General features: G+C 44.6%; 1 protein-coding gene across 1 annotated transcript in view; it reads right to left on the reverse strand.

The window, feature by feature from the left end:
- Positions 1-26216, reverse strand: part of EFCAB8 (EF-hand calcium binding domain 8) — a 3172177-nt gene that overhangs the window by 1122693 nt on the left and 2023268 nt on the right. The window contains exon 19 of the mRNA XM_085615170.1: positions 21714-21845. Coding sequence (XP_085471296.1) covers positions 21714-21845 — 132 coding nt within the window. The remainder of the gene's footprint in view (positions 1-21713; positions 21846-26216) is intronic.

Here is a 26216-nt window from a genome sequence, read left to right on the forward strand (position 1 = left end):
CACTTTCAGCTGGGGGGGACGCGTGTTAGACCTGTCAGCCCTTTGGGTGGTCGCTCCTCATCATTATTTATTTTGTCCCACTTTTGCCTCAAACCCTGTTAGTATTTTTCCTTATTGGGAACCACCAGACTTTTTAGTGTTGATGCAGGGTCAGGGAGCCATTTTCCCTACCCCTGGAACTTCTGTCTGAGGGCCTGAAACACAAAATGGTGGCCACCCATTGTCACCTGAGACATAGCTGTAACCTACTAGTACCTTCCAGAACATTCTAGAACCCTGTGACAGTGTGAGGCAGGTTTAGAATGTTGGGAAGCCAGCTCAGAGTTGGCAGTTGGAGTAGGCAGTTGGCACCTGACTGGAGAGGAGAGAGGACAGAGAAACAGAAGGAGGAAGGAGTAAGGCAGCAGGGGTGGAAACTTGTGCCTGGAGTGGGGTCCAGAAACCCACCCTTGATACTAGTCCCTACTGACCAAGCCCAGCCTAAAGCCCTGTGTGGGATAAAGACCAGAAAATCATCTTAAGGACCTGAACAGCCGGAACAGGCCTTAAAGGAGAAGAACAGCAAGTTCCTGACCTGTTTGGTGGAATCCTCCTGGAGACCCGACGTCGAGTAGCCTGGAGACCTGGAGCCCGAGGTGGAGAAGCGGCGCTGACAGAAGGCAGACGTCGTACCCGGAGCCGCTAGAGGTCGAGTGAGGGCGCCGACGGAGGTCGTGGAGAGACACCGGAGGTCGAGTAGAAGTCACCTGAGGTCGAGGTGAGGCGTCGACGGGGGAGTGAAGTCCGCCCTCCGGAGTCGCCGGAAGCTGAAGTAAAGCGCGCAGGAGGTCGGGAGTGGAGGTCGCACTCCGGAGTTGCCTGAGGTCGAGGCGAAGCGCGCAGGAGGTCGGGAGTGGAGATCGCACTCCGGAGTCGCCGGAACCCGAAGTGGAGCCGACGGAGGTCGGGAGTGGAGGTCGCACTCCGGAGTCGCCTGGAAGCGGGGGAACCGTGTCCCTGTGACGCCGGAACACGACATCGAGCCGAGGCCGCCCAGCGACATCCATCCGGAGCCGCCTCACGGCATCGACCCGGCGTCAGGTAAAGCAGATCGACGCAACATCGAACCGAGGCCGGCCAGCGACATCGAATCGGAACCGCCCGACGGCATCGACACGGCGTCAAGTGGAACAGATCGACGCGACATCGAACCGGAGCCGCCCAGCGACGTCGACCCGGCGCCGAGCGGAGCCGATCTTCGTGAAAAGGGCAGTAAGTGGTAGAAAGGGCATCTGAGGCCCTGTGGAGCCCTAAAAGACCATTCTTGGGGCTAGAGGGGTGTTAGGACCAACCTGAGAGTGCTAGGGGGTGAACTGAGACTGGTGCAGGGACCTGTGTGAGGGACTGTGTAGTTGGAAGAATCAGAACCTTAGGTTTCCCTCATTCTACCTCAGCTTAGGCCCCAGCCTTGGCCACTCTAGGTGGGACATCCCCAGGCCACCCCAGTGACCATAAGCTGTACTTGGGCACGGTAAAATCAATCTCCCTCATAAATGTGATCTGATTTGCAATTGTTTGATGGCTATATAATGTATTGAAGGTGTTTTATTTATTGTCTGACCGTAATTATTCCTGCCTTGTATTTATTGTCTGACAGTATTTATTTGCCCTATGTATTTATCGCACCTCTATTTATTCCTTGTGTATTTATGACCTAATCCTATTTATTGCACCTGCAAAGTGTTATTATTTAATTGACCTGCTATTTCTGAAGAAAATCCTTTTGTATTGTATTTGTGTCATAACCCTGCAACTAAGAGAAAAATTAAGATAAACACAAAGAGATTCTTTCATAAATTTTTACGGTGTAGAGTCGTTTTTGGAACGGATGAACGCATGGTTATTGTGAGGGTGTGACGTACGCTTAACACGGTGCCTGACCCCCGACCGCTCGAGCCAAGCTACCCCTTGTGTTGGGAAAAACCGGGTGACTGCTAACCCGGTTGCCCGGGGTTTTCTAACACACAGTGATTTTAAAACTCGTGTCTTGCTTTGCACTGGAATTGGTTAAGTCTCTTGATAAAAGAGCGAAGTTACTGAAGCGTCGACGTCAGCCGGTAAAACAAGTAAACAGGAGTAATGCGTTTGCGTAATAAACCCCTGAATCCGAGACTTTTTTGTGAAAACCTTGATGACACGCTATTGATTCTTCTTCACCTTAGGTCATCTGTGCATAAACGAGGAGGGACATAACCCTTCTGCATGCTGGCAGGTTCCACGGGCATTCGAGCTGTGCAGGATAGGAGGGCGCGCGTTTGCCAATAGGGCTGCGTTACAACAAACAAATGATGGACGGAATGCTGACAATGCAGACATTCTCCCCCAGTCAAGAGATCTGGGTTAAATCCATCGTTCTTTTGCCCACTACACCACCCCAGTTTAGACATGGCCATATGCAAATCAGTCTTGACCCTGTGCCTCATGGGAACAGTCCAGCCCGAACTGCCAAGCCATGTCTTCCCTGGACCGGAATCAAGCATCCTAGGACCGGTTTCTGGCTATCAGCCGTCATCAGCCAGGATAGCTTGACTCCAGTGGCGTAGTGAGCACGGGTCCCACGTCTGGGAATACCCATCCCACTTAGGGCGAAAAGCGTTACAACAAACAAATGATGGACGGAATGCTGACAATGCAGACATTCTTCCCCAGTCAAGAGATCTGGGTTAAATCCATCGTTCTTTTGCCCACTACACCACCCCAGTTTAGACATGGCCATATGCAAATCATTCTTGACCCTGTGCCTCATGGGAACAGTCCAGCCCGAACTGCCAAGCCATGTCTTCCCTGGACCGGAATCAAGCATCCTAGGACCGGTTTCTGGCTATCAGCCGTCATCAGCCAGGATAGCTTGACTCCAGTGGCGTAGTGAGCACGGGTCCCACGTCTGGGAATATCCATCCCACTTAGGGCGAAAAGCATTACAACAAACAAATGATGGACGGAATGCTGACAATGCAGACATTCTCCCCCAGTCAAGAGATCTGGGTTAAATCCATCGTTCTTTTGCCCACTACACCACCCCAGTTTAGACATGGCCATATGCAAATCAGTCTTGACCCTGTGCCTCATGGGAACAGTCCAGCCCAAACTGCCAAGCCATGTCTTCCCTGGACCGGAATCAAGCATCCTAGGACCGGTTTCTGGCTATCAGCCGTCATCAGCCAGGATAGCTTGACTCCAGTGGCGTAGTGAGCACGGGTCCCACGTCTGGGAATACCCATCCCACTTAGGGCGAAAAGCGTTACAACAAACAAATGATGGACGGAATGCTGACAATGCAGACATTCTCCCCCAGTCAAGAGATCTGGGTTAAATCCATCGTTCTTTTGCCCACTACACCACCCCAGTTTAGACATGGCCATATGCAAATCAGTCTTGACCCTGTGCCTCATGGGAACAGTCCAGCCCGAACTGCCAAGCCATGTCTTCCCTGGACCGGAATCAAGCATCCTAGGACCGGTTTCTGGCTATCAGCCGTCATCAGCCAGGATAGCTTGACTCCAGTGGCGTAGTGAGCACGGGTCCCACGTCTGGGAATACCCATCCCACTTAGGGCGAAAAGCGTTACAACAAACAAATGATGGACGGAATGCTGACCATGCAGACATTCTCCCCCAGTCAAGAGATCTGGGTTAAATCCATCGTTCTTTTGCCCACTACACCACCCCAGTTTAGACATGGCCATATACAAATCAGTCTTGACCCTGTGCCTCATGGGAACAGTCCAGCCCGAACTGCCAAGCCATGTCTTCCCTGGACCGGAATCAAGCATCCTAGGACCGGTTTCTGGCTATCAGCCGTCATCAGCCAGGATAGCTTGACTCCAGTGGCGTAGTGAGCACGGGTCCCACGTCTGGGAATACCCATCCCACTTAGGGCGAAAAGCGTTACAACAAACAAATGATGGACGGAATGCTGACAATGCAGACATTCTCCCCCAGTCAAGAGATCTGGGTTAAATCCATCGTTCTTTTGCCCACTACACCACCCCAGTTTAGACATGGCCATATGCAAATCAGTCTTGACCCTGTGCCTCATGGGAACAGTCCAGCCCGAACTGCCAAGCCATGTCTTCCCTGGACCGGAATCAAGCATCCTAGGACCGGTTTCTGGCTATCAGCCGTCATCAGCCAGGATAGCTTGACTCCAGTGGCGTAGTGAGCACGGGTCCCACGTCTGGGAATACCCATCCCACTTAGGGCGAAAAGCGTTACAACAAACAAATGATGGACGGAATGCTGACAATGCAGACATTCTCCCCCAGTCAAGAGATCTGGGTTAAATCCATCGTTCTTTTGCCCACTACACCACCCCAGTTTAGACATGGCCATATGCCAATCAGTCTTGACCCTGTGCCTCATGGGAACAGTCCAGCCCGAACTGCCAAGCCATGTCTTCCCTGGACCGGAATCAAGCATCCTAGGACCGGTTTCTGGCTATCAGCCGTCATCAGCCAGGATAGCTTGACTCCAGTGGCGTAGTGAGCACGGGTCCCACGTCTGGGAATACCCATCCCACTTAGGGCGAAAAGCGTTACAACAAACAAATGATGGACGGAATGCTGACAATGCAGACATTCTCCCCCAGTCAAGAGATCTGGGTTAAATCCATCGTTCTTTTGCCCACTACACCACCCCAGTTTAGACATGGCCATATGCAAATCAGTCTTGACCCTGTGCCTCATGGGAACAGTCCAGCCCGAACTGCCAAGCCATGTCTTCCCTGGACCGGAATCAAGCATCCTAGGACCGGTTTCTGGCTATCAGCCGTCATCAGCCAGGATAGCTTGACTCCAGTGGCGTAGTGAGCACGGGTCCCACGTCTGGGAATACCCATCCCACTTAGGGCGAAAAGCGTTACAACAAACAAATGATGGACGGAATGCTGACAATGCAGACATTCTCCCCCAGTCAAGAGATCTGGGTTAAATCCATCGTTCTTTTGCCCACTACACCACCCCAGTTTAGACATGGCCATATGCAAATCAGTCTTGACCCTGTGCCTCATGGGAACAGTCCAGCCCGAACTGCCAAGCCATGTCTTCCCTGGACCGGAATCAAGCATCCTAGGACCGGTTTCTGGCTATCAGCCGTCATGAGAACAGTCCAGCCCGAACTGCCAAGCCATGTCTTCCCTGGACCGGAATCAAGCATCCTAGGACCGGTTTCTGGCTATCAGCCGTCATCAGCCAGGATAGCTTGACTCCAGTGGCGTAGTGAGCACGGGTCCCACGTCTGGGAATACCCATCCCACTTAGGGCGAAAAGCGTTACAACAAACAAATGATGGACGGAATGCTGACAATGCAGAAATTCTCCCCCAGTCAAGAGATCTGGGTTAAATCCATCGTTCTTTTGCCCACTACACCACCCCAGTTTAGACATGGCCATATGCCAATCAGTCTTGACCCTGTGCCTCATGGGAACAGTCCAGCCCGAACTGCCAAGCCATGTCTTCCCTGGACCGGAATCAAGCATCCTAGGACCGGTTTCTGGCTATCAGCCGTCATCAGCCAGGATAGCTTGACTCCGGTGGCGTAGTGAGCACGGGTCCCACGTCTGGGAATACCCATCCCACTTAGGGCGAAAAGCGTTACAACAAACAAATGATGGACGGAATGCTGACAATGCAGACATTCTCCCCCAGTCAAGAGATCTGGGTTAAATCCATCGTTCTTTTGCCCACTACACCACCCCAGTTTAGACATGGCCATATGCAAATCAGTCTTGACCCTGTGCCTCATGGGAACAGTCCAGCCCGAACTGCCAAGCCATGTCTTCCCTGGACCGGAATCAAGCATCCTAGGACCGGTTTCTGGCTATCAGCCGTCATCAGCCAGGATAGCTTGACTCCAGTGGCGTAGTGAGCACGGGTCCCACGTCTGGGAATACCCATCCCACTTAGGGCGAAAAGCGTTACAACAAACAAATGATGGACGGAATGCTGACAATGCAGACATTCTCCCCCAGTCAAGAGATCTGGGTTAAATCCATCGTTCTTTTGCCCACTACACCACCCCAGTTTAGACATGGCCATATGCAAATCAGTCTTGACCCTGTGCCTCATGGGAACAGTCCAGCCCGAACTGCCAAGCCATGTCTTCCCTGGACCGGAATCAAGCATCCTAGGACCGGTTTCTGGCTATCAGCCGTCATCAGCCAGGATAGCTTGACTCCAGTGGCGTAGTGAGCACGGGTCCCACGTCTGGGAATACCCATCCCACTTAGGGCGAAAAGCGTTACAACAAACAAATGATGGACGGAATGCTGACAATGCAGACATTCTCCCCCAGTCAAGAGATCTGGGTTAAATCCATCGTTCTTTTGCCCACTACACCACCCCAGTTTAGACATGGCCATATGCAAATCAGTCTTGACCCTGTGCCTCATGGGAACACAAAAAGGTACCTAAGCACACGCAGAAGTAATTTTTGCAAATATTAATGCGTTAATTAAAACATGTAACACAACAAGTGAGTCTCCGTTTCTTTCTTCAATTTAATTTTCAAGTTTTCATAGTGAGTTTGTAGTCTTCACAGTAGTTCCCAAGCCAACACGTGTTTCGTCGCCTCTAGTATTATTGTACATGCGACTTGTTCACGGCTAGGTACAAATTGATATGATAAGTTGACATTAGTTCAGCTGTTATCTCAAGACGTTTGCAAACATTTGTTGATACTACAAACAAATGTGCTCCCAGGGTTGGTGTTGAATTTATGATTTCTTTACGTGGGAGGTGCTATCACAGGCTATGGTGTATAGCATGCACCGTGAGTTCAAGTGAGAACCATTCTTTTTATATCAATAAGTGACCAACCAGAAACATGTAGCTCTAGCGTGAGGGCAAAATGATATGAGATCTTCCATATGTGACTATTGTCCTTTCATTGTGTGCTGACATACTCAGTGAGTCATGCGGTATGCAGAATACAGATCCGTAAAAGGTGGTGCGTGGGTGAGTGTCTAGTTATAAAGTGATGTGAGAATATCTAGGTATTGGTGTTGATAGTTCAATAACTTTTGACGAGTCTTTGCGAAATTTTCAAAACTTTTGGCCAGCTCCGGTCCGCTCCTATCCTGAAAGTTTCACGGTGATTCCTCAAGCGGGGGCCGAGAAAAAAGGGGAGTCCCCAAACACGTTTTCCCCATACAATTTCCCATAGGACCTTTAGCCGCAACTACAGCCCAAACTGCTGAACGGAATTACACCAAATTTGGCAAAGGGGTAGTCCTTAGTCCAAACGGGAGGATGCGCGCAGGATGCGCGCATCCTGCCGATAAAAAAAAAAACGCGGTCTCCGGTGCTTTAAAGGGTATTAGCCCACGGGGGGCCAAATCCCGGGGGCATTTTTCAAAAAATAGTGTGGGGGGTCGCAATCCCCCCCCACACTGCCCAGGGGATCGCTACCCCCGGGATTTATTAATATTGGGTGGGAGGGCTCTCAGGCCCCCCCAGCCCCGGGGACCGCCACCCCCCGGGGCCTATTAAAATTGGGTGGGGCGCTCTCAGGCAGAGAGGTGTAATGAGGCCATGCCCCTTTTTACACCTCTGTAACGCAGCTCCGTGGCGCTTACTGGAGGTACCTGGTGGGCTAGTTGGCCGCCAGGGGACCTGAGGATTCAAGGGGACTTACTCCCCCAACTTAAAACGCGCCATGGGGCGCATTTGCACAGTGGTGAAGGTAAGGGGGAGGGGCTTGAGGTGATATGTGTGCAAACACGCCCTGTGGCGCGTTTTAAGTTGGGGAATGCATTCCTCTTCAATGTAAAAAGGGTGTGGCCTCTGAACACCTCTCTGCAACGCAGCTCCCTGGCGCATACTGGAGGTACCTGGTGGGCTAGTTGGCCCCCAGGGGACTGCAGGATTAAAGAGGAATTAATTCCCCAACTTAAAACACGCCACAGGGCGTGTTTGCACACATCACCTCAGGCCCCGCCCCCTTCCTTCACAATTGTACAAATATTCCTCTAAAATCAGCCGAACTTCGAATTCCGATTTACTCACCTGTTATCAGGAGAGAAACCAGTGCTGCATATTTTAGCCCAGCACTGACCCTGAAAAGTAATTCTAAGCGTACTTACCAGTAACTTGTATTTCCTTCCATAGGAATCCATTGTGTGGTTTTCAGCAGAAAAGTTTCTGTGTCGATTTTTGAAACGTACAAATATTCCTCTAAAATCAGCCGAACTACGAATTCCGATTTACTCACCTGTTATCAGGAGAGAACCCAGTGCTGCATCTTTTAGCCCAGCACTGACCCTGAAAAGTAATTCTAAGCGTACTTACCAGTAACTTGTATTTCCTTCCATAGGAATCCATTCTGTGGTTTTCAGTAGAAAAGTTTCTAAGTGTCTATTTTCACAAACTAAAAATATTCCTAAAAAATCGTCTGTATGACTTAAACACATTCTTTCAACTGTTTACAGGAGATGCACCAGTGCTGGATCCAGGATCCACCACTGAGTAAGAAAAACTAACGTTAGCACTACTTACCTGCTAAGTGAATTTTCTGCCATAGGATAACATTGGTGATTCTATGTGAAAAGATTTCTAAGAGTCAACTTTTAAAATACAATAATATTCCTTAAAAATCACTACTGTAACCAAAACGCTTTTACTCAACTGTTTACAGGAGATGTCCAAGGACTGAATCTAGGATCGAGTCCTGTGGTTAGAAAAGTAATCCATAAAGTAACTAATTGCATTTGACTGGAAATTCACATTGAGCTCAATGTTGCATTGTGTTTGAAATTATGTTGCCCATTGCAACAACTGTAACTACTGTACTTAAAATTCTATTGCCTATTTGCTAAGTATTTAAACTAAAGTAATTAATTCTGAGAAAGTATATTTTGTATTGTAATGTATAATGTAATTATAATGTATTTAAAAAAATAAAATATCTAAAAATAAATAGTTTAAAAAATGTAGTAAATCAGTATAAAAAAATTAGTATAACAATTAATACATTAAAAATTGTCATTTACAAAACCATTGAAATTCACTGAAAAAATCATAGGTTTCAGGCCTGATATAGTTAGGAATTAGCATTTAAAAAACCTTTGCAATTCACTGAAAAAACCATAGGTTTCAGGCTTGATATAGTTAGCAATTAGCATTTAAAAAACCTTTGAAATTCACTGAAAAAAACATAGGTTTCTGGCCTGATATAGTTAGGAATTAACATTTAAAAAACCTTAGAAATTCACTGCAAAAACCATAGGTTTTAGGGGTGTTATAGTTAGCTGGACATTTCACTCGTACAAAACTATTGAAATTCCTCCGATATAGTTAGTTGTACTAACTACATCTTGCGCGCCCGCAATCCACTGCTGATGATGTCACATATTACATCCTTCATGACATGGTCAGTGACATCACTGATGACATCTCAAATGACATCACTGATGACATCATCCACGTGACAATCAGATACACCTCATCATACACTAGTATAACTTTTCATCACTCACTGTAAAATACAGAGTGCCATATTTGAAACCACTGACACACCAATACAAGTTTCTAAACACCCACTCAGTGATTCCTAGATCTATACACACATCTAATCACTTACCTATAGATTCACTCATACATGCTGTCAATGATCAATAGAACACTATCAAATATACTTATACACCTATATCGATATTACATACCAGCACAAATTCTAATCACTTATGAAGTCATCCTACTCACTTATGCAAACAATGGATCATACTTACTTTTACTTAGCTACACACTTATACAAACACCACTTCATCTATTCATATAGATAATAACTCATTCTTAGTGTGTTATAAAATCACTATTACAAGTATACAGTTATCTATACAGTCACTCATACAATCACTGAGTCTTATGTATACTTATCTATATACAACAACTGACACATACACTGGCTTTTATTTTTCTAGTTTGTTGGATATGTACCATTGAGACATATATTTGCTCATCACCACACCCATAAAGCTATTCACTCACCCAAACAACTGTTATAACATGTAGTTTTAACTTCATATACCTACTGAATCAAATATTCACACAACTTTGGGCTGTTACACGCCCCCCACGGAACCACACACACATTCCCTCTCCCATACAAATACTCTGTTAACTAATCAATAACTAATATAGACTTTCACGTAGCTAGTAACCAACTGGTGCAGCAGTTTACACAACAACTGACAAAGTGATACAGATATTCACACAGTTTAGTCACGATCCAATATATTTACTGAGACACTATAAATTAGTCAAGTAACAGTCAATCACACTGCTACTAAATACTCCATCCAGATATTTATATTTATATATCCACTCATTCTTCAATGCAAATTGCTATATATATATATAATACATATTTAAATAACGAACCAAACCACATTCACTGGATGATGTCCTCAGTGATGTCATCAGTGATTTCATTTGAGATGTCATCAGTGATGTCACTGGCCATGTCATGAATGATGTAATATTTAACATCATCAGCAGTGGATTGCGGGTGCGCGAGATGTAGTTAGTACAACTAACTATATCGGAGGAATTTCAATGGTTTTGTACGAGTGAAATGTCCAGCTAACTATAACACCCCTAAAACCTATGGTTTTTTCAGTGAATTTCTAAGGTTTTTTAAATGCTAATTCCTAACTATATCAGGCCTGAAACCTATGTTTTTTTAGTGAATATATATATATATATATGTGTGTGTGTGTGTTTTAAAATTCATACGCAAACTGAAGCTGAAAAAATACCATCTTTTGCGTAAAGCCAACAGTAATACAAGCATTAGGCAATTTGAAGATATACCATCTAATATAATGAATTTGACGATTGCTGATATCCAACTGCTCAATGATCTTAAGGTTTTGAAGGATGAGAATCTGAGTTAGTTTCATAAATGAGGAGACTACACTGCCTACAGCTTCAAGCTCACTATCTCCTTCAGAAACATTCGCAAGGACTTACACGCCCTTTAAGCCGAAGTCTACTTTTAATCCAATCATTACCTGCGATTCTTTAGATATTTTCAATGAACAGGTTATATCTCAGATTAAAAAATTGAACTATTGTCTTCAAAGAACCAGGCCCAAACTCAGTATTCAGGAGTTACAGTATCATCAATTGATTAACAAGCTGCAGAAAAACAACCAGAGAGTGATCAGAAAGTCAGACAAAGGTGGAAACATCGTTATTTGGCCCAAACAGCTTATATAGATGGGGCTTTATCCCAGCTGAATGACAGTGAGTGCTACAGAAGAAGTACTACTCAATCTGTTCGTGTGACATATAATGAATTCTAAGCAAAGTTATTTTCCTGGAAAAGTATGGGACTTTTGAGCCTGGATGAAAACAAATACCTCAAAAATGAGCATCCAGTTATGCTGGTAATCTATTTCATACCAAAGGTCCAGAAGAATTCAACTAGGCCTCCAGGTAGACCAATAATATCTGCACGCAATGGCTTGCTGGATAACACATCACGTTACATTAACTATTTTTTGAAAGACTATGTGAAAGGCCTACCTTCCTATATACATGATACAAGTGATTTCCTTTGGAGGATACACAATGTATGTTGGCAAGATGATTACATCCTCATGATATTGGATGTCACATCACTCTATACAAGCATGAGACATAAGGATGGAATTTGAGCACTAGAACACATGACTTAGTTCTGTTTGGAAAATAACCTGTTCATGTTTCAGAATTACATCTATCAGCAGATATGGGGTGTTGCCATGGGGCCAGCTTCTCTCCAAGCTATGCGTATTTACACATGGGCTGGTGGGAGGAGCTGGTCCTCAAGGCCAAATATGGGGCAATTCTAAATGAACATTTAGTGATGTGGTTAAGATTAATTGATGATTTATCATCTGGCAAGGCACAAAGGAAAGTGCCTTGGAGTTTGTTTCAGTGATCAATGATAATGACATCAATCTTAACTTTACAGCAACAATAAGCCCATACACAGTTAACTTTTTAGATGTGCAGGTCTGCATCGTAGATAATAAACTAGTGACTTAATTACATAACTAAGACAGCAGGGAATTCCGTGCTTCATGCCACCAGCTCCCATCCCAATCACCTGATCCAAAGCATACCCTATGGGGAAATACTTAGATTGAGGCAAATATGTAGCAATAATGCTGATTTGGCAAAGGTGCAACATGAGCGCAAATTGAGATTCTTGGCTAGGTGCTTTTCTAACAAAATCCAAGATACAGCAATTGCGACATCACAGCTACGGAACAGATCTGGGTTACTATTTGGCAACATTAGTTGTGAGACAGTCTCTCAACCTATACATGCAACAGGCGATGTAGACTAAGTCAGATTGATGTTGACGTATAATAAACAGGAAAAACTATTGAGGAACATCATTAGACGTAATTGGACACAAGTATTGGATGATCCCATTATAGATCATTTATTGCCCAAAGTTCAGTCTATCACACATAGAAAATCCAAATCCATGAGCAATGCTTGGGTTAAAAGCAGTCCTGAGATAATGGAAGGGGGACGTGGTTATCTTCTAGAAAAGGCTTCTATAGTGTACAACATGTTGAGCCCGCAAGTTTGGGGAGAACAAAATTTCTTATTCAACTCCATTCAGTGATAGTGTAACCAATATGAACAAATTTCTCACATGTAAAACGGATCATGTAATATATGTGTTGGAGTGCTCCTGTGGACTCAGTTATATTGGGAGTACCAAGCTACCCTGTAACCCGCTACTTTAAAGAGAAGTGTAACAACAATTTGAAACATCTCAGGTATTATTTACTGGATGCAGTTCCTAACATCAGGAGAGAGGGCAATAGGGAGTTTATGTTAAGAAAGTTGGAGATACGTTACATACTTCAAGTAGATACTAAAATGCCAGGGGTGCTCAACACTAGTGAGGACCTGTTTACCAGTCTGTATTAGTGATAGGGGATTAGTCGATGTGTATGCATACACTACGGTGACATTAATTATTTTCCACCATCCAACATGACAACTGTTAAAATCAAAGAACAAATCTGCAAACTGATGACACTATGCAACCAAGTTAATGTTGATAAAGAAATCAAGTTGTTAGAGGGAAATCAAAATAGAAAGGAAAGACTTTTTATGATTATTAGCATGTTCTACATGGATTTGTGCTGCTATCCACCAAAAACAATTGTTAAATTGTTTTATTGGCACAATGGCACTTTAAATTGAGTTAATAATTATACTAAGTAGCAGATGCACATTTGCACTGTATTCTTCAGGCACTTTCAATGGGACATTTGTTTAGACTGCTTAGTGACAAATTTAGATTACATATGTCAGAAAGGTTAAATTAGCATTCATGCTGGTATTCTAAATGAGGAAGATTTTTCAAAAGAAAAGCTACCAATGGTCATGTGATTAAGATAATTGATAATCAGGTATTTTACAGTGATTTTAAGCCACTTTATATTATTTGTGTACTCTCATATGTGCAAGTAGTTTGCCATCAGTGTCCGTTTACATGGTTGTAGCAGTAGTCACTTTAAATACGTTGATCCCACAATGCAGCACTGTCATGTGATCAAGGCCGTAGTAGGCTGAAACGCGTTATGGCGGACAGTCTGAAATAAATAGTTAAGCACGAGTGAATGGTGGTCCGTGTCTGTCTTTTTTACCAGTCAAAGGAAACAATCGAAAGCGGAGTACTAGATTGTACATATACACACACACACTATACACATATCGCCGCCACAGACGACATCAGGATCCTGCTAGACAACGGCAAGATGGCGGCCCTCATCCTCCTGAACCTCTCCGCCGCCTTCGACACCGTCTGCCACCGAACACTACGCACGCGCCTCCACGACGCAGGGATCCGAGATAAGGCCCTGGACTGGACCACCTCCTTCCTCTCCGGCAGAACTCAGAGAGTCCGCCTCCCCCATTCCGATCCGATGCCTCAGGGATCATCTGCGGCGTCCCTCAAGGATCTTCCCTCAGCCCGACGCTGTTCAATGTCTACATAGCACCACTAGCACGCATCGCCCGACAGCACGACCTCAACATAATCTCCTACGCCGACGGCACTCAGCTGATCCTCTCCCTCACCAAGGACCCCCTCACCGCCAAATCCAACCTCCACCAGGGAATGAAGGCCGTCGCAGACTGGATGGAGGACAGCCGCCTCAAACTGAACACAAACAAGACGGAAATCCTCATCCTCGGGTCCAACCCCTCCGCATGGGATGACTCTTGGTAGCCCACGTCACTGAGGTCCCCCCCGGCCCCCACCGACCATGCACGCAACCTGGGAGTCATCCTCGACTCGAAACTCTCCATGACCAAACAAGTCAATGCAGTCTCCTCCACCTGTTTCAACACCTTCCGCATGCTCCGCTAGATCTACAGATGGATCCCGACAAACACGAGGAAAACAGTCACCCAGGCCCTAGTCAGCAGCAGACTCGACTACGGAAACGCCCTCTACGCCGGAGCCTCGTTGAAGCTCATCAGCAGACTACAGAGAATCCAGAATGCCTCCGCACGCCTGATCCTCGACGTCCCGCGCCGCGACCACATCCCCCCCACCTGAGGAACTTGCACTGTCTCTCCGTCGACAAAAGAATCTCCTTCAAGCTCCTGATCCACGCACACAAGGCACTCCACAATACCGGCCCAGCCTATCTCAACAGTCGACTCTCCTTCTACGTACCCAACAGGAAACTCCGCTCCGCCGACCACGCCCTGGCCATGGTCCCACGCATCTGGAGAACTACTTCCGGAGGCAAATCCTTCTCCCATCCCGCCGCCAGGACCTGGAACACCCTCCCCCTCTACCTGCGACAGACCGAAGACCTGCTGACCTTCAGGAGACAACTCAAGACCTGGCTCTTCGACCAATAGCAGCAGCACCCCCCCAGCGCCTTGAAACCCTCACGGTATGTAGTGCGCTTTACAAATTATGTGATTGATACATAACAAGGGTTACAGGGACAGTATAGTTAGGCTCAGATTTTCTGATTTTCAAAAACAAAACCCCAAAGCAAGATGTTGTTTTTAATAAAACAAAACAATGCCCCTACACCATGGGAGTTATCTCCCATGGCAGGAGGTACATTGTGCAATGTTTGCTGCTACTTACCGGCAGGGTTTTTCTGGTGGTGACAGGCAATGAAAACTGACCTGTATGTTCACCAATCTAAATTAGGTGGGCGGACATACAGGTCAAACTCCGACAGCCCTTACTCCATTAGGCCCTCCAAGGGGTCCAACCATGGCAGAGATGGAATAGTCTCCATCGTGGTTACACCAAAGGCCCACCCACTTTTAAATCAGGTGGGTGGACTATTATGTTGGTGGGAAGGGTACTCCCCGTTGCGATGAAGTACCCTTTCCCCTAAGTCCTTGGTGCCAGAGGATCTAGAGAAACCTCACTCAGGCGATGTTCTGAAGACAAATTTTTTCAAATGTACCACTGCCTGGCTAAGCAAGTTGCAAAGGAAGGCTGTAGCTGATGTGGTGACATTTATGACAGCAGCACAACTATGTGAGGTATTTGTAGTGAAGGTCTAGTACGTGATTGTGCATTGACGAGGATGATTCTGGGGATGTGGTGGATGATATGGGGCAGATTGAGAAGGGTGCTTAGTGGGATATCTTGTATAGTATTCCACCATCATTTGTTGCAGATTAAGATTAGATCAACATGCTCTTGATAAACCTGTGGGGCTTTCTCATAAGGGTCATAATAATGGTCTTAATGAGGCCCATCCTCAGACTACTCATGATCCCTGAAGCGTGGGTCATTGTGATGTAGAAGCCTGTGTTAAAGTTGTCAGTTGGAGAAAAACAATCTTTCTCTGTATCTTGGCATTTGACCAGGGCTTCTCTATCTGATTCCTCTTCTTGTTTGTATTCCAACAGCTTAGACGGTGTTTGAGATGGTATTTTGCTCTCAGAGATACACTTTGGCAGGAGCATCAATACCACTCTCTTATCGGAATCAACTTAAGTGCTTCCTTATTGCACCAGGATCCACTGTTGAAGGGATTGTCATCAATGGTCGTATAACTGATGGATACGCTGGTGCAGCCAGCAAAACATCACCTATGGGAGCGAGTGACAGTGTCTTTGATAAAGGAATTTTCAACTATTGTCATGTGTAGCGCAACACAAATGACTAATTATTAACTGAATGTATGACTTTATATATGCAGCAGCACACATACCTGATATGAAGACCTTAACAAAAATATTCTGTCTTCTCACCAGGTATATGGTGGGAGAGAAAGCTGACGAATCAAGGTTATGAAGGCACAAATGGCACTAGGCTAGTTACAGACAGCTTTGTTGGACGTTTACTGAATGTGTTGTGGTTTACTAGATGTGAGTAAACCCTGTATGAAGAAGTGGAGTAGAGGTGCCATGCTTTCCAATACTTTGAACTTAATGTAAGACAGTGGTACAAAAGGGGGTGGTGATGGACGGAGCATCAGAACCAATCAAACACTCACACCCAGTCAACAGATCTGGGTGTGATCCATCACCGTTCTTTAGCCCACTCTGCCACCCCAGTTCAGACAGGGCCATATGCAAATCAGTCTGACCCTGTGCCTCATGGGAACAGTCCAGCCCGAACTGCCAAGCCATGCCTTCCCTGGACCGGAAACACGCTTCCTAGGACCAGTTTCTGGCATTTCAGCCGTTTTCAGCCAGGCTTGCTGGAATCCAGACAGACATCACATGAAGGCACCTTATCCAGTGTTGCTTTTATGTCTTAGATTTTTAATTGCTTCTCCTTGTTGTTTATTTAGTCGCAGATTTGTAAATACCCTTTGTTGTCTGTAAATGTCTTTGTGGCAAGTACCGAACAATTTAGTGGCAAAACTATTAGAGCGAGTTTAATATGAACTATAATTGTCCTCCTGTGACTTTAATGCAAGCATGTGCATTCCTTAAAGAGACCGTCTGGATTTTGGTGTTGGTGTCAGCAGAAAATCATCACCTTATTTTGACATATGAGAGAGAAAATGGGGCCAATTCACATAGCCATTTATGAGTACATGAAGTAGTGGTGCATTAGGACTATTTGACATACTCATAAATGCTGTTCTAAAATTTGGAATATTCATATAGAATTAGAACAAACAAAAAGGACAGTGCCTTCTTTGCACATTTCCCAAGTATGAGCTGGACATTTTAAGCTCAATTCACAAAAGCAAATAACAGTATGTGAAGTACTCATGTAGTACTACTTCAGATTCTCCTGTATCCCTCTGTAAATTACCTCCATATGGGAGATTCCAACCACCCAACATGACACAAAAGCGTAGGTTGTTATAGTGGTGGCATACATGACCCATAACCGGAAGGACTTTCACCAACTCCAACTAGGTATATTGCAACCTGCAGGACCATTAATGGACCTAGACAGAACCCGGTCCAGGGAGTGTTCAAGGCATAATCATAGGAGCCGGGGAAAAAAAAAAAAACCCGGACACTATAGCCATTTAATCAGGAAGTTCCAAAAGGCTAAGTTGTGTTTGCTGAATGGTCTATTAAGATCAGCTTTAGATGTTTCATATAAAGACGAGAGCCACCCAGAGTGTAATGGGGCTGTTTTCTCTGTCCAATGTATACAAATTTGCCTTCTGGCCAATAAAATTGCATAGAAGAGGAAGGATCTTGCTTTGCCAATTATGTTATCTTCCAAACCAAAGATGACAAGTGGTAGGGTTATTGACAAAGATACATTTAAAATAGAGTTTAAAGTGTTCTTCACTTCCTCCCAAAATCCAGCAATGACCGGGCAGTCCAAGAACATGTGAACGTTGCAAGCTTCCATACAGTTAAATTTATTACACTTTTTATCTGGGAGAAATTTGGAGAGTCTCAACGGTGTTATATATGCACGATGTGCTGAGAATAAATGATTTCGTTTTAGCCATGATGGTTTCACTATTCTATGGAGGAGGCCTAAAGAGTTTAGCCAGAGCTCTTCACAATGGAGGCCAGTCACCACCCCCCATAACTGATCTGGAAGGAGAAACTACCCATCAATTTCCTCCAACAGCTGCTAATACCATATGGCTACTTCTTTCCCTCCCAGTGGTCGTACTAGTCCGGGATCCAGTGATTTGGATGGGGGACTTTAACATCGTTCTTAACCTCAGGCTGGATAAATCTGTCAAATCTAGATCTTGTAGCTCCGTCAAATCTAGGCGCACTCTTATCACAATTATGACACAACTTGGCTTGGCCGATGTATGGAGAGAAAGAGCTGGCAACAAGTTAGGGGTGTCCCTTCGGAATAGTCGCTTCAAACATAATTCTAGAATTGACTATGCGCTTTTTAGCTACTGTTTAAAGGACACTCTGACTATGATAGACTATTTACCTTCACACTTGTCAGACCACTCTGCACTAACATTTTCTTTGAGACTTGAAAACACCATTAATTATCCATCTTGGTCTTTTGATCGGACTCTCTTGCTTGAGGATGAAGAGTTCAAATTTCCGGTAGCTGAGTCCTTAATTTTTTTTGACATAAACAGGGACTCTGCTGGTTCGGCTGTTGTATGGGAAACATTTAAGGCCTTTTTAAGAGGTCAGATTACCAACAGAGCCTCTTTTAGGCGGAAGATATATAGAGATAGGGTGGCTAGCCTTGAGCAAGATATGAAACTCTTAGAGTCAAGGATTGATTCATCCCCAGGAACATCAGAGGAACAGGAAAAATTGGCTGAACTGAAGTCACAACTGAATAATATCCTACAGGAGAGAGTAAACAAAAGATGGAAAGTGACCAAGACTTCCCAATTTGAATTTGGTGAGGCCGCAGGGAAAGTGCTAGCATGGAAAATAAAATCTGACCAAGCCCTCAAATTTATTAAGGAAATTAGGATAGAGGGTGAAACAGTGACAAGATCTACTAACCTAGATATAGGTAGAGCCTTCTTTGAATTTTTTGAGGCGATATACATGGAGGATCTTCCCAACGACCACCAGGCAAGAGATAGATGGCTAGAAGCCATCACCCTCCCAACCCTCTCGACAACACAAAGTAAGGCCCTAGAGTCTGAGATTACAGAGGCTGAGGTGATTAAAGCTATTCGACAATCAAAAAAAGGCAAAGCTGCTGGTCCAGATGGTCTGCCGGGGGAGATTTATAGATCTTTGGAAAATGTCATCGCCCTGTGCTGACGACCCTATTTAACGGTATTCTAATAGAAGGAGAGTTGCCGCCCAAATCTTGGGGGGAGGCTACAATCGTACTTATCCCGAAGCCAGCGAAATCTCCCCTTGAATGTGGGTCATATAGACCAATATCATTATTAAATAATGATTATAAAATTTTCACAACAATTTTTTCAGCTAGACTGGCTAGCGTCATTGGTACCATAGTCCATTCAGATCAAAAAGGCTTCATTAAAGGCCGACAACTATCAGATCTAACACACCAACTGATAGGGGCTATAGACATTGCTACAGCCTTCTCCCTACCGTTAGCTACTCTAACCCTAGACGCAGCTAAGGCTTTTGATAGAGTCAATTGGCTCTATCTGATTGATGTACTTAAAAAATTCAATTGTGGGGAAGGTTTTTGTAGAACTATAAAGCAGCTTTATGCTGCCCCTGCGGCCAGATTGCTGATCAACGGGGTTTTGACAGATGCCTTCAATATAACCAGAGGTACAAGGCAGGGCTGCCCGCTTTCTCCTCTCCTCTTCAACTTATATATTGAACCGTTTGCCCAGCTTCTGCGAGAGGAGGCTAACATTCCATCTTTTAGCTTTGGAGAATGGGAAAGGCGGGTATCACTCTATGCGGACGATATTTTGATTTTCACATCCGACCCATTAAAGGCATTTCCTGTTGTTATTAAACGGGCAGAAGAGTTTGGTCATATCTCGGGCTATGACATTAATTCGAGTAAGAGCGAGACAATGGTACGGAACCTTCCAGATATACATCTGGGGGTAAATATTTCAACATCCATGCGATATCTTGGGATAAGCGTCACCCAAGAAGTGGGCAGCATCAGACAAACCAATTTGAACAGAATATATACCAAGAGTAAAAAACTTCTAAAATCTTGGACTCACCTGCCACTCTCCATAATGGGTAGGGTAAATCTGGTAAAAATGTCAATTCTCCCAAAGTTTACGTTCATTTTTAACGCAATCCCCTTGGCATTTGATCATAAAACAATTGAAAAATGTCAGCAAGAAATCAACTCCTTCATATGGAACTACAAACCCATTAGAATAGCTTGGAAAAAGTTGAGGAGAAGAAGAGAGAAGGGTGGGCTTGCTCTGCCAGACTTATTGCATTATGCATGGGCATTCCTGTTGTCACACTCTAGGATGCTTTTAAAAATGCCATCTAATCTTCCTTCTGGGTCAATATATAAAGCTATGCTAATGGGGGCGAACCTAGCAGCATGTTTAAATTTGGGAGTCAGAAATTAAAAAAAAAAAATTAAACTCAAAATTTTACAGTAATGGTCTAAAACCTGGCTTAGTATCAGGAAAAAATTGGGGCTGTCCTACTATTCCAATTTTTCTCCAATCTGGGACTCGCCTGGTCTTCCACCATGTCTGAGTGACAGTCTGTCTTCCATAATACAACAAGCTGATATTATAAGATGGGGTCAGCTATTTAAGGAAGGATCACTAATAGCTTGGGATGAACTACACGATCATGTTGGGCTTGGGCTTTCTAGATTTAAATACATTCAACTGGAAAGCTGGGCGAGATCCCAAAGGCATAAAGACCCCCACCTAGGGAAGGCTAGCATACTGGAGCAACGGTTAGTGGAAGAGTAACAGGATTACATTTAATTCAGTATTTCATTAGCCAGGTACTTCTTAGTGCTTTATATAATGTCAATTAACAGTGTGATTTCCCGAAATATATAACCAATAAGAATGTATCCATTAAAGAATGAGCAATTGACAAATGAAAGACCATGAGTGGAGAATCAGGACAAGTTGTCAAGGGTGTGTAATTGTCGTGATGATGAATGGCTATTCATGGCTATCACCAAATACTAATCTCTCATTATTATCTTCCTAGATCCAGTCTACATTGCAGAATTCCAGACCAACTGCTTGTTTACTCTCCTCTTACCCACAGTTCCATGTGGAATGCTTGCTTCTACGGTTTATCAGGTGAAGCTCAGGTCGACAAAGTGTGAGCTACCACGCCATCAGTGCACCTCTGCTTTGATATGCAAGTATATGAATAACTCAATTCTGGCAATTCATGAATAACTTGATTCTGACCATTCTTGCTCTTTTTATATGCACATTATTCCTGACTGGTCACTGTGGTCACAGCTGTGCCTCAATGAGATGGTGCCGCACAACTTTAATCTCTCAGAGTGAAAGGGATTAAAGTGGCATGGCACTTCTCAAAAAGCCACCTGTGTGAGACCCCACTGGAATTCGTCTGAAAACATTTTAGAAAACATAATGAAGATTGTCCCATCATGAAAATACATCCTCAATGAGCAAAGTTTCACAAACAAAGATTTTCAAAAGAAAATGGTTCTTTGTACATGAGCTGTTGATTTAGTTCCTATCTTAATGACTGAGTGCACTGTATAAATCTACAGACATATTTTCAAGGTCTTGCAGGAAAATACACTGCTTAAGCATTATCTTTAATTCAAGAACAGGAATGGCTAACCTTCTCAACTGCTGCTTGAGGTTTTTTTAGCTCTTCCAGCAGATCACACGTGTGTTTTGTACTACACACTGCACCACAGCTGGCTTTGTTATCCATTTCAAAACCTTCACATCGATCTGGTGGTCCTATCACCTGCAACAAAGATTCTATTACCTCTATTATGAAAATGATCTTAGCCTTAATATTTAGAACACCCATCAAACCAAATGTCGTATTTACAGACACAACCTTGCAGCATCAGTGCTGCCTTTTAAAATGTGGCAAATACTAAGGTTCTTTGAGAAAGTCATCCTCGCAGTGCAATTCACATTTAATTTACGTTTTGAATTTTTTGGCCAAAAACATGATAAACATATTGACCCTAGTAGTGATAGGTAGTTGAGCTTCAGATTCAGACCAAGTTTTGTTCACCTCTTAATATTATCACTAGATATTATCATTATTAAAATTATAGTAAATTTTCTGCAGACAAGAATATATTATAGATCCCTAAAGGCCTGTCAGATAGGGAATTGGTGTACAAAAGTGTCATTTTTGGACATGATTAGCCCCAACTTTTTGCCTGGAAAATGATGTAATTTCGACTGGAAGTGCACAGGAACCCAGCCAACCAGGTCCCCTGTGGCAGAACACTTTCCCTAAACTGTACCTTTTGTTTCTAAATTGGCACAACTTCAGTGGCCTTTGTATGCCCCTAGTAAATGGTACCTAGGGCACTGGCAATGAAGAGGGATATCAACGGTAGTCGTACAAATTGTGCCACCCTAGGGTCCCCTCACAAAGGCCATGTACACTGCTACTGCAGACTGCTTGACTTGGTTCAGGCAAAACGGAAGAGTCGACAGGGCACACATCCCTGTATGCCATGCCCACAGACACTGCATGGGATATAGCTAACATAGCAGGCCTTATAGTCCTAAGGCAGGGTGCACTATATCTCCTGTGAGGACATATCTGCACAAGCAGATATGCTGCAATATCCATGTTGATTCTTGGATACTGTAAGTGAACAAGGAAGCCATCGGGAGTACATGGGCTGGACACTCGTCATTACGAGTTCCCCAGCTCCATGACGGCTTCACTGTGTTATGGGATATTTGCTACCAAACATCTCGTCTTAATAAACCTGCACTGGATCCAGTGTCAGATTTATTAATAATTGCACACAAAGGACCCCTTAAAAGGGTCCCCTGAAACCTACCAACCCTTAGAGCGGTCACTGACTGGCCTAAGCCACTCTGTCAACCCCAGACAGAGTTTTGACCTCATAGGGTGAGCACCTCCGCGTTCAGAGGTCGAAATAAATGCCTACCCAGGCCGGATGTGTTTCCATCTCATCCGGGCAGGAAGAGCCATCTGTGGTGGGAAGCTTCAAAGTCGCCTTTGAAACGCAAACCCAGCTTCTCCTGATAGAAGTAGCAGCCCTCCCGTCCTCACCCCTTGTGGAGGGAAGACAGGCAGAAAAACTAATAGAGTGGGAGGTGTACCCCCTCTGCCAATTCCACCCCTCAGGTACTGGAAGCAAGGTGAAGTAAATTTTTCAGTGGCCACCATTTTGAAGATGATGGGACTTTTCCAATCAGGGCCAGGGCTATGTCCCCCTCCCACAGGAGGTGTATATAATAGAAGATGTAGACACCCTAGGTAAGGGGCCCATTGGCCACTACCTGTCACTCCCGTTTAAACACCCCTAAATTTAATATTTAGGTGGCATCCCCAGACCCTGAAACAAATATCCACGGACACAAGAAGATGACAAACGAAGAAACGCTGTTGGACTGAGAACTGCAGACCTCATAGTGGACTTTGGAGGCAAACTCCGGCTTTCCACCACAGAACTCAACAGTTACCCTCCTCCAGCTCGTCTCATCGCTGTGTGTCCTCTACAAACACCGGAGGGTCATCAGCACTTCGCAAATCACCAAGGACTACCTTGAGATAGCTGAGCTTTCTCCCTGCAGCTGCAGGTCACAAAAACAGCGAAATCCGGCCAGCATCGTCCAGCTCCCCAGGCCGACCAACGTTTATGAGTGCCAGCTGAAGATACACTTGCTCCTAAGAGTCAGCTCAGCCTCTGCACCAAGTCTTGAGGCCCCAGGACTCACTGGAGGTGAAAGGCATGAATACCCGGGGTACCGGACCCCCTACTGCAAAAACCTCCAAAACAAAGTCCAGGTGGACTCCAACTTTACAGTGTGCCAGAACCCGACGAGGGACATCAGGGCTCTGGAGATCCACCTCTGCAGTGGCCCCCCAGAAGCTCCAGAATTGTCACTCCAAGGGGCCAGCCCCTGACCGCGTGGTGTCTCATTGCCCAGCTGCACAACGTCACTGCACCCAGCCCGCCCGGCTGGGAACCAGCTGTGCTACCGTGGCCCCAAAGCCATCTCAACTCTCTCTTGAGAGCCCTTGAACTTGCCTAACAGTCCCTCTGTGCTTTACATTTGCAGGTGGCTCCTTTCCTTCGTAGCGCCAGCTACAAAGTCCCCTTGCTCCCAGTGAAATCCGGTAAGCTCCAGAGAAGTTGACCTTGGAACTTTGAACCTTGGCCCCCAGACCTTCCGAGTCCAAAAGGTGAACCACAATAGTAACTATTTTGCATTGATTTTCCGATAGCCTTTTTCCTTGCATAGGGAATGTATTGTGCGTAATTGCACACAACTTTAAAACTTGCATTTACTGTTATTTTTCCATATTGCGAAAAAGTATTTATCTTGTATGCGAAGTTCTTGGTCTAAATATTTATATTAAAAGAAGTACTATTTTTCTAATTTGGTCTTAACTTCATTCATTGAGTGTGTGCTACATTTATTGCCTCTATGAGTATGACAAATGCTCAGCACAACCCTCTGATAATCCTAACTGCTCACCACTCTGCCACAAAAATAAAGCGTTAGTATGATCTACTTTTGCCTCTGTAAACCAATAAGGGCCTCCTCGACCTCTACACAGTGTACCCAATTGTGGTGCACTATATAGAGTGGTGAGTTTGCTACAATAGTTTTTTGCGAAAACATTTTGACAGGAGTGGAGGAACGAACGGGGACTTTTGAATACTAAATGAGTAGGATTGTAGTCTGTTCTTTCCTGCAATCCAGAATATTAAAAATAACTCAATAAAGCAGCAGCCTCAGATCTTCTCTCCAGTTACTTAAATACCAGACTTGAAAGGCACTGCTGAAGATGATCGGGACTGAATATTAATGATCAGGACCAGAAGAAAGAAACACAGGCTTAAGACATTCATCTTTTTTTATCATTTTACTTCCATGAGCAGGATAAAGATGATGAAAATGACGAGGAAATGTAAAAGTGAAGCAGAACAACATCACACATGGCAATTGATGTCTGCCTTTACAAACAGGGGCAATGTGGTATTGAATCTGGCATAGTTGACTTACTATACAGCAAAGTGAATAACAGGCATGGGGATACGTGGTTTAAATTCTGTGGCCAATTGGTACTGGCAGTGTTTGCTTTATGAACTAATTTAATATTTAGGACCCAGTAAGGTGTGAGCAACATCCATGTAAGTTTTGACATGGCTTAGCGTACGATTGCAGCACTATGAAATGCAAAGAAATGGTATGTCATGTCATGGTCTGTGGCAAATACTCACATTCCCTTGTTCACACAAACCGCTTTGAACATTGGCACTACATGGAGAATAGGTTTATGTCTCTGGACGATGCACTATGAATAGGTGTCAAATGCAGAACTGAAACTACATTTCCCATGAGGCCACAAAAGGATAAATTGCTTACCTGTAATCCTGCATCTCTTCCAGGAGAATCCTCATCAAAGTCATAAGCATTGAATGAATAGTCCCACTCATGGGCGCTCTTCAGTAGGTAAATATAGTTAGGACCGAGTTTCCATAGGAAAAGTGTTTGCCAATAACATTATTGCTGTTTGACGAATCTTCATAACATTTTCAAACCTAATGGGGCGGTAGCGTTAGCTGCTGTCTTGGAAATTTCGGAGTTATCCGTCAAGCGGGGGCAGAGAAAAAGGGGGGGTCCCAAAACGTGTTTTCTCAATGTTAATTGCCATAGGAAACTTTGGACACGGCTACAGCCTGAACTGCTGAACAGAATTACACCAAATTTGGCAAAAAAGGTAGCTCTTGGTTTAAAAAGTACTCTCTTTGTTAAATAGTGTAAATCCGTTCAATAGTTCCTGAGAAATGTAAACATTTCTCAGATATACAAGTGGCGATGCGAAGGACCTGCAAACCCTTCAAATCTTGTGCCTGCAATCTGATTGGCTGCCAACACTTCAAACCAGGAAGATTTGGCAGTCATCTTGTGACTCAGTTGAACTGACTCACAAGAAAAAAGATAAAAAAACAAGAAAAAACAAGAAAAGGGGTCAGGGTGTTTCTACCCTATCAGGGCCCAAAAAAGCATTTTTTTCTGCTGGATTTGCAGTGGATCCGCAAATCTGGCTGAAAATAGAAAAAAAAATACAAATTTTAAAAACCACGAAGCGCTGGCTACCGCA

This window comes from Triturus cristatus, chromosome 7 (genome assembly GCF_964204655.1).
Source record: "Triturus cristatus chromosome 7, aTriCri1.1, whole genome shotgun sequence".
Classification (NCBI taxonomy): Eukaryota; Metazoa; Chordata; class Amphibia; order Caudata; family Salamandridae; genus Triturus; species Triturus cristatus.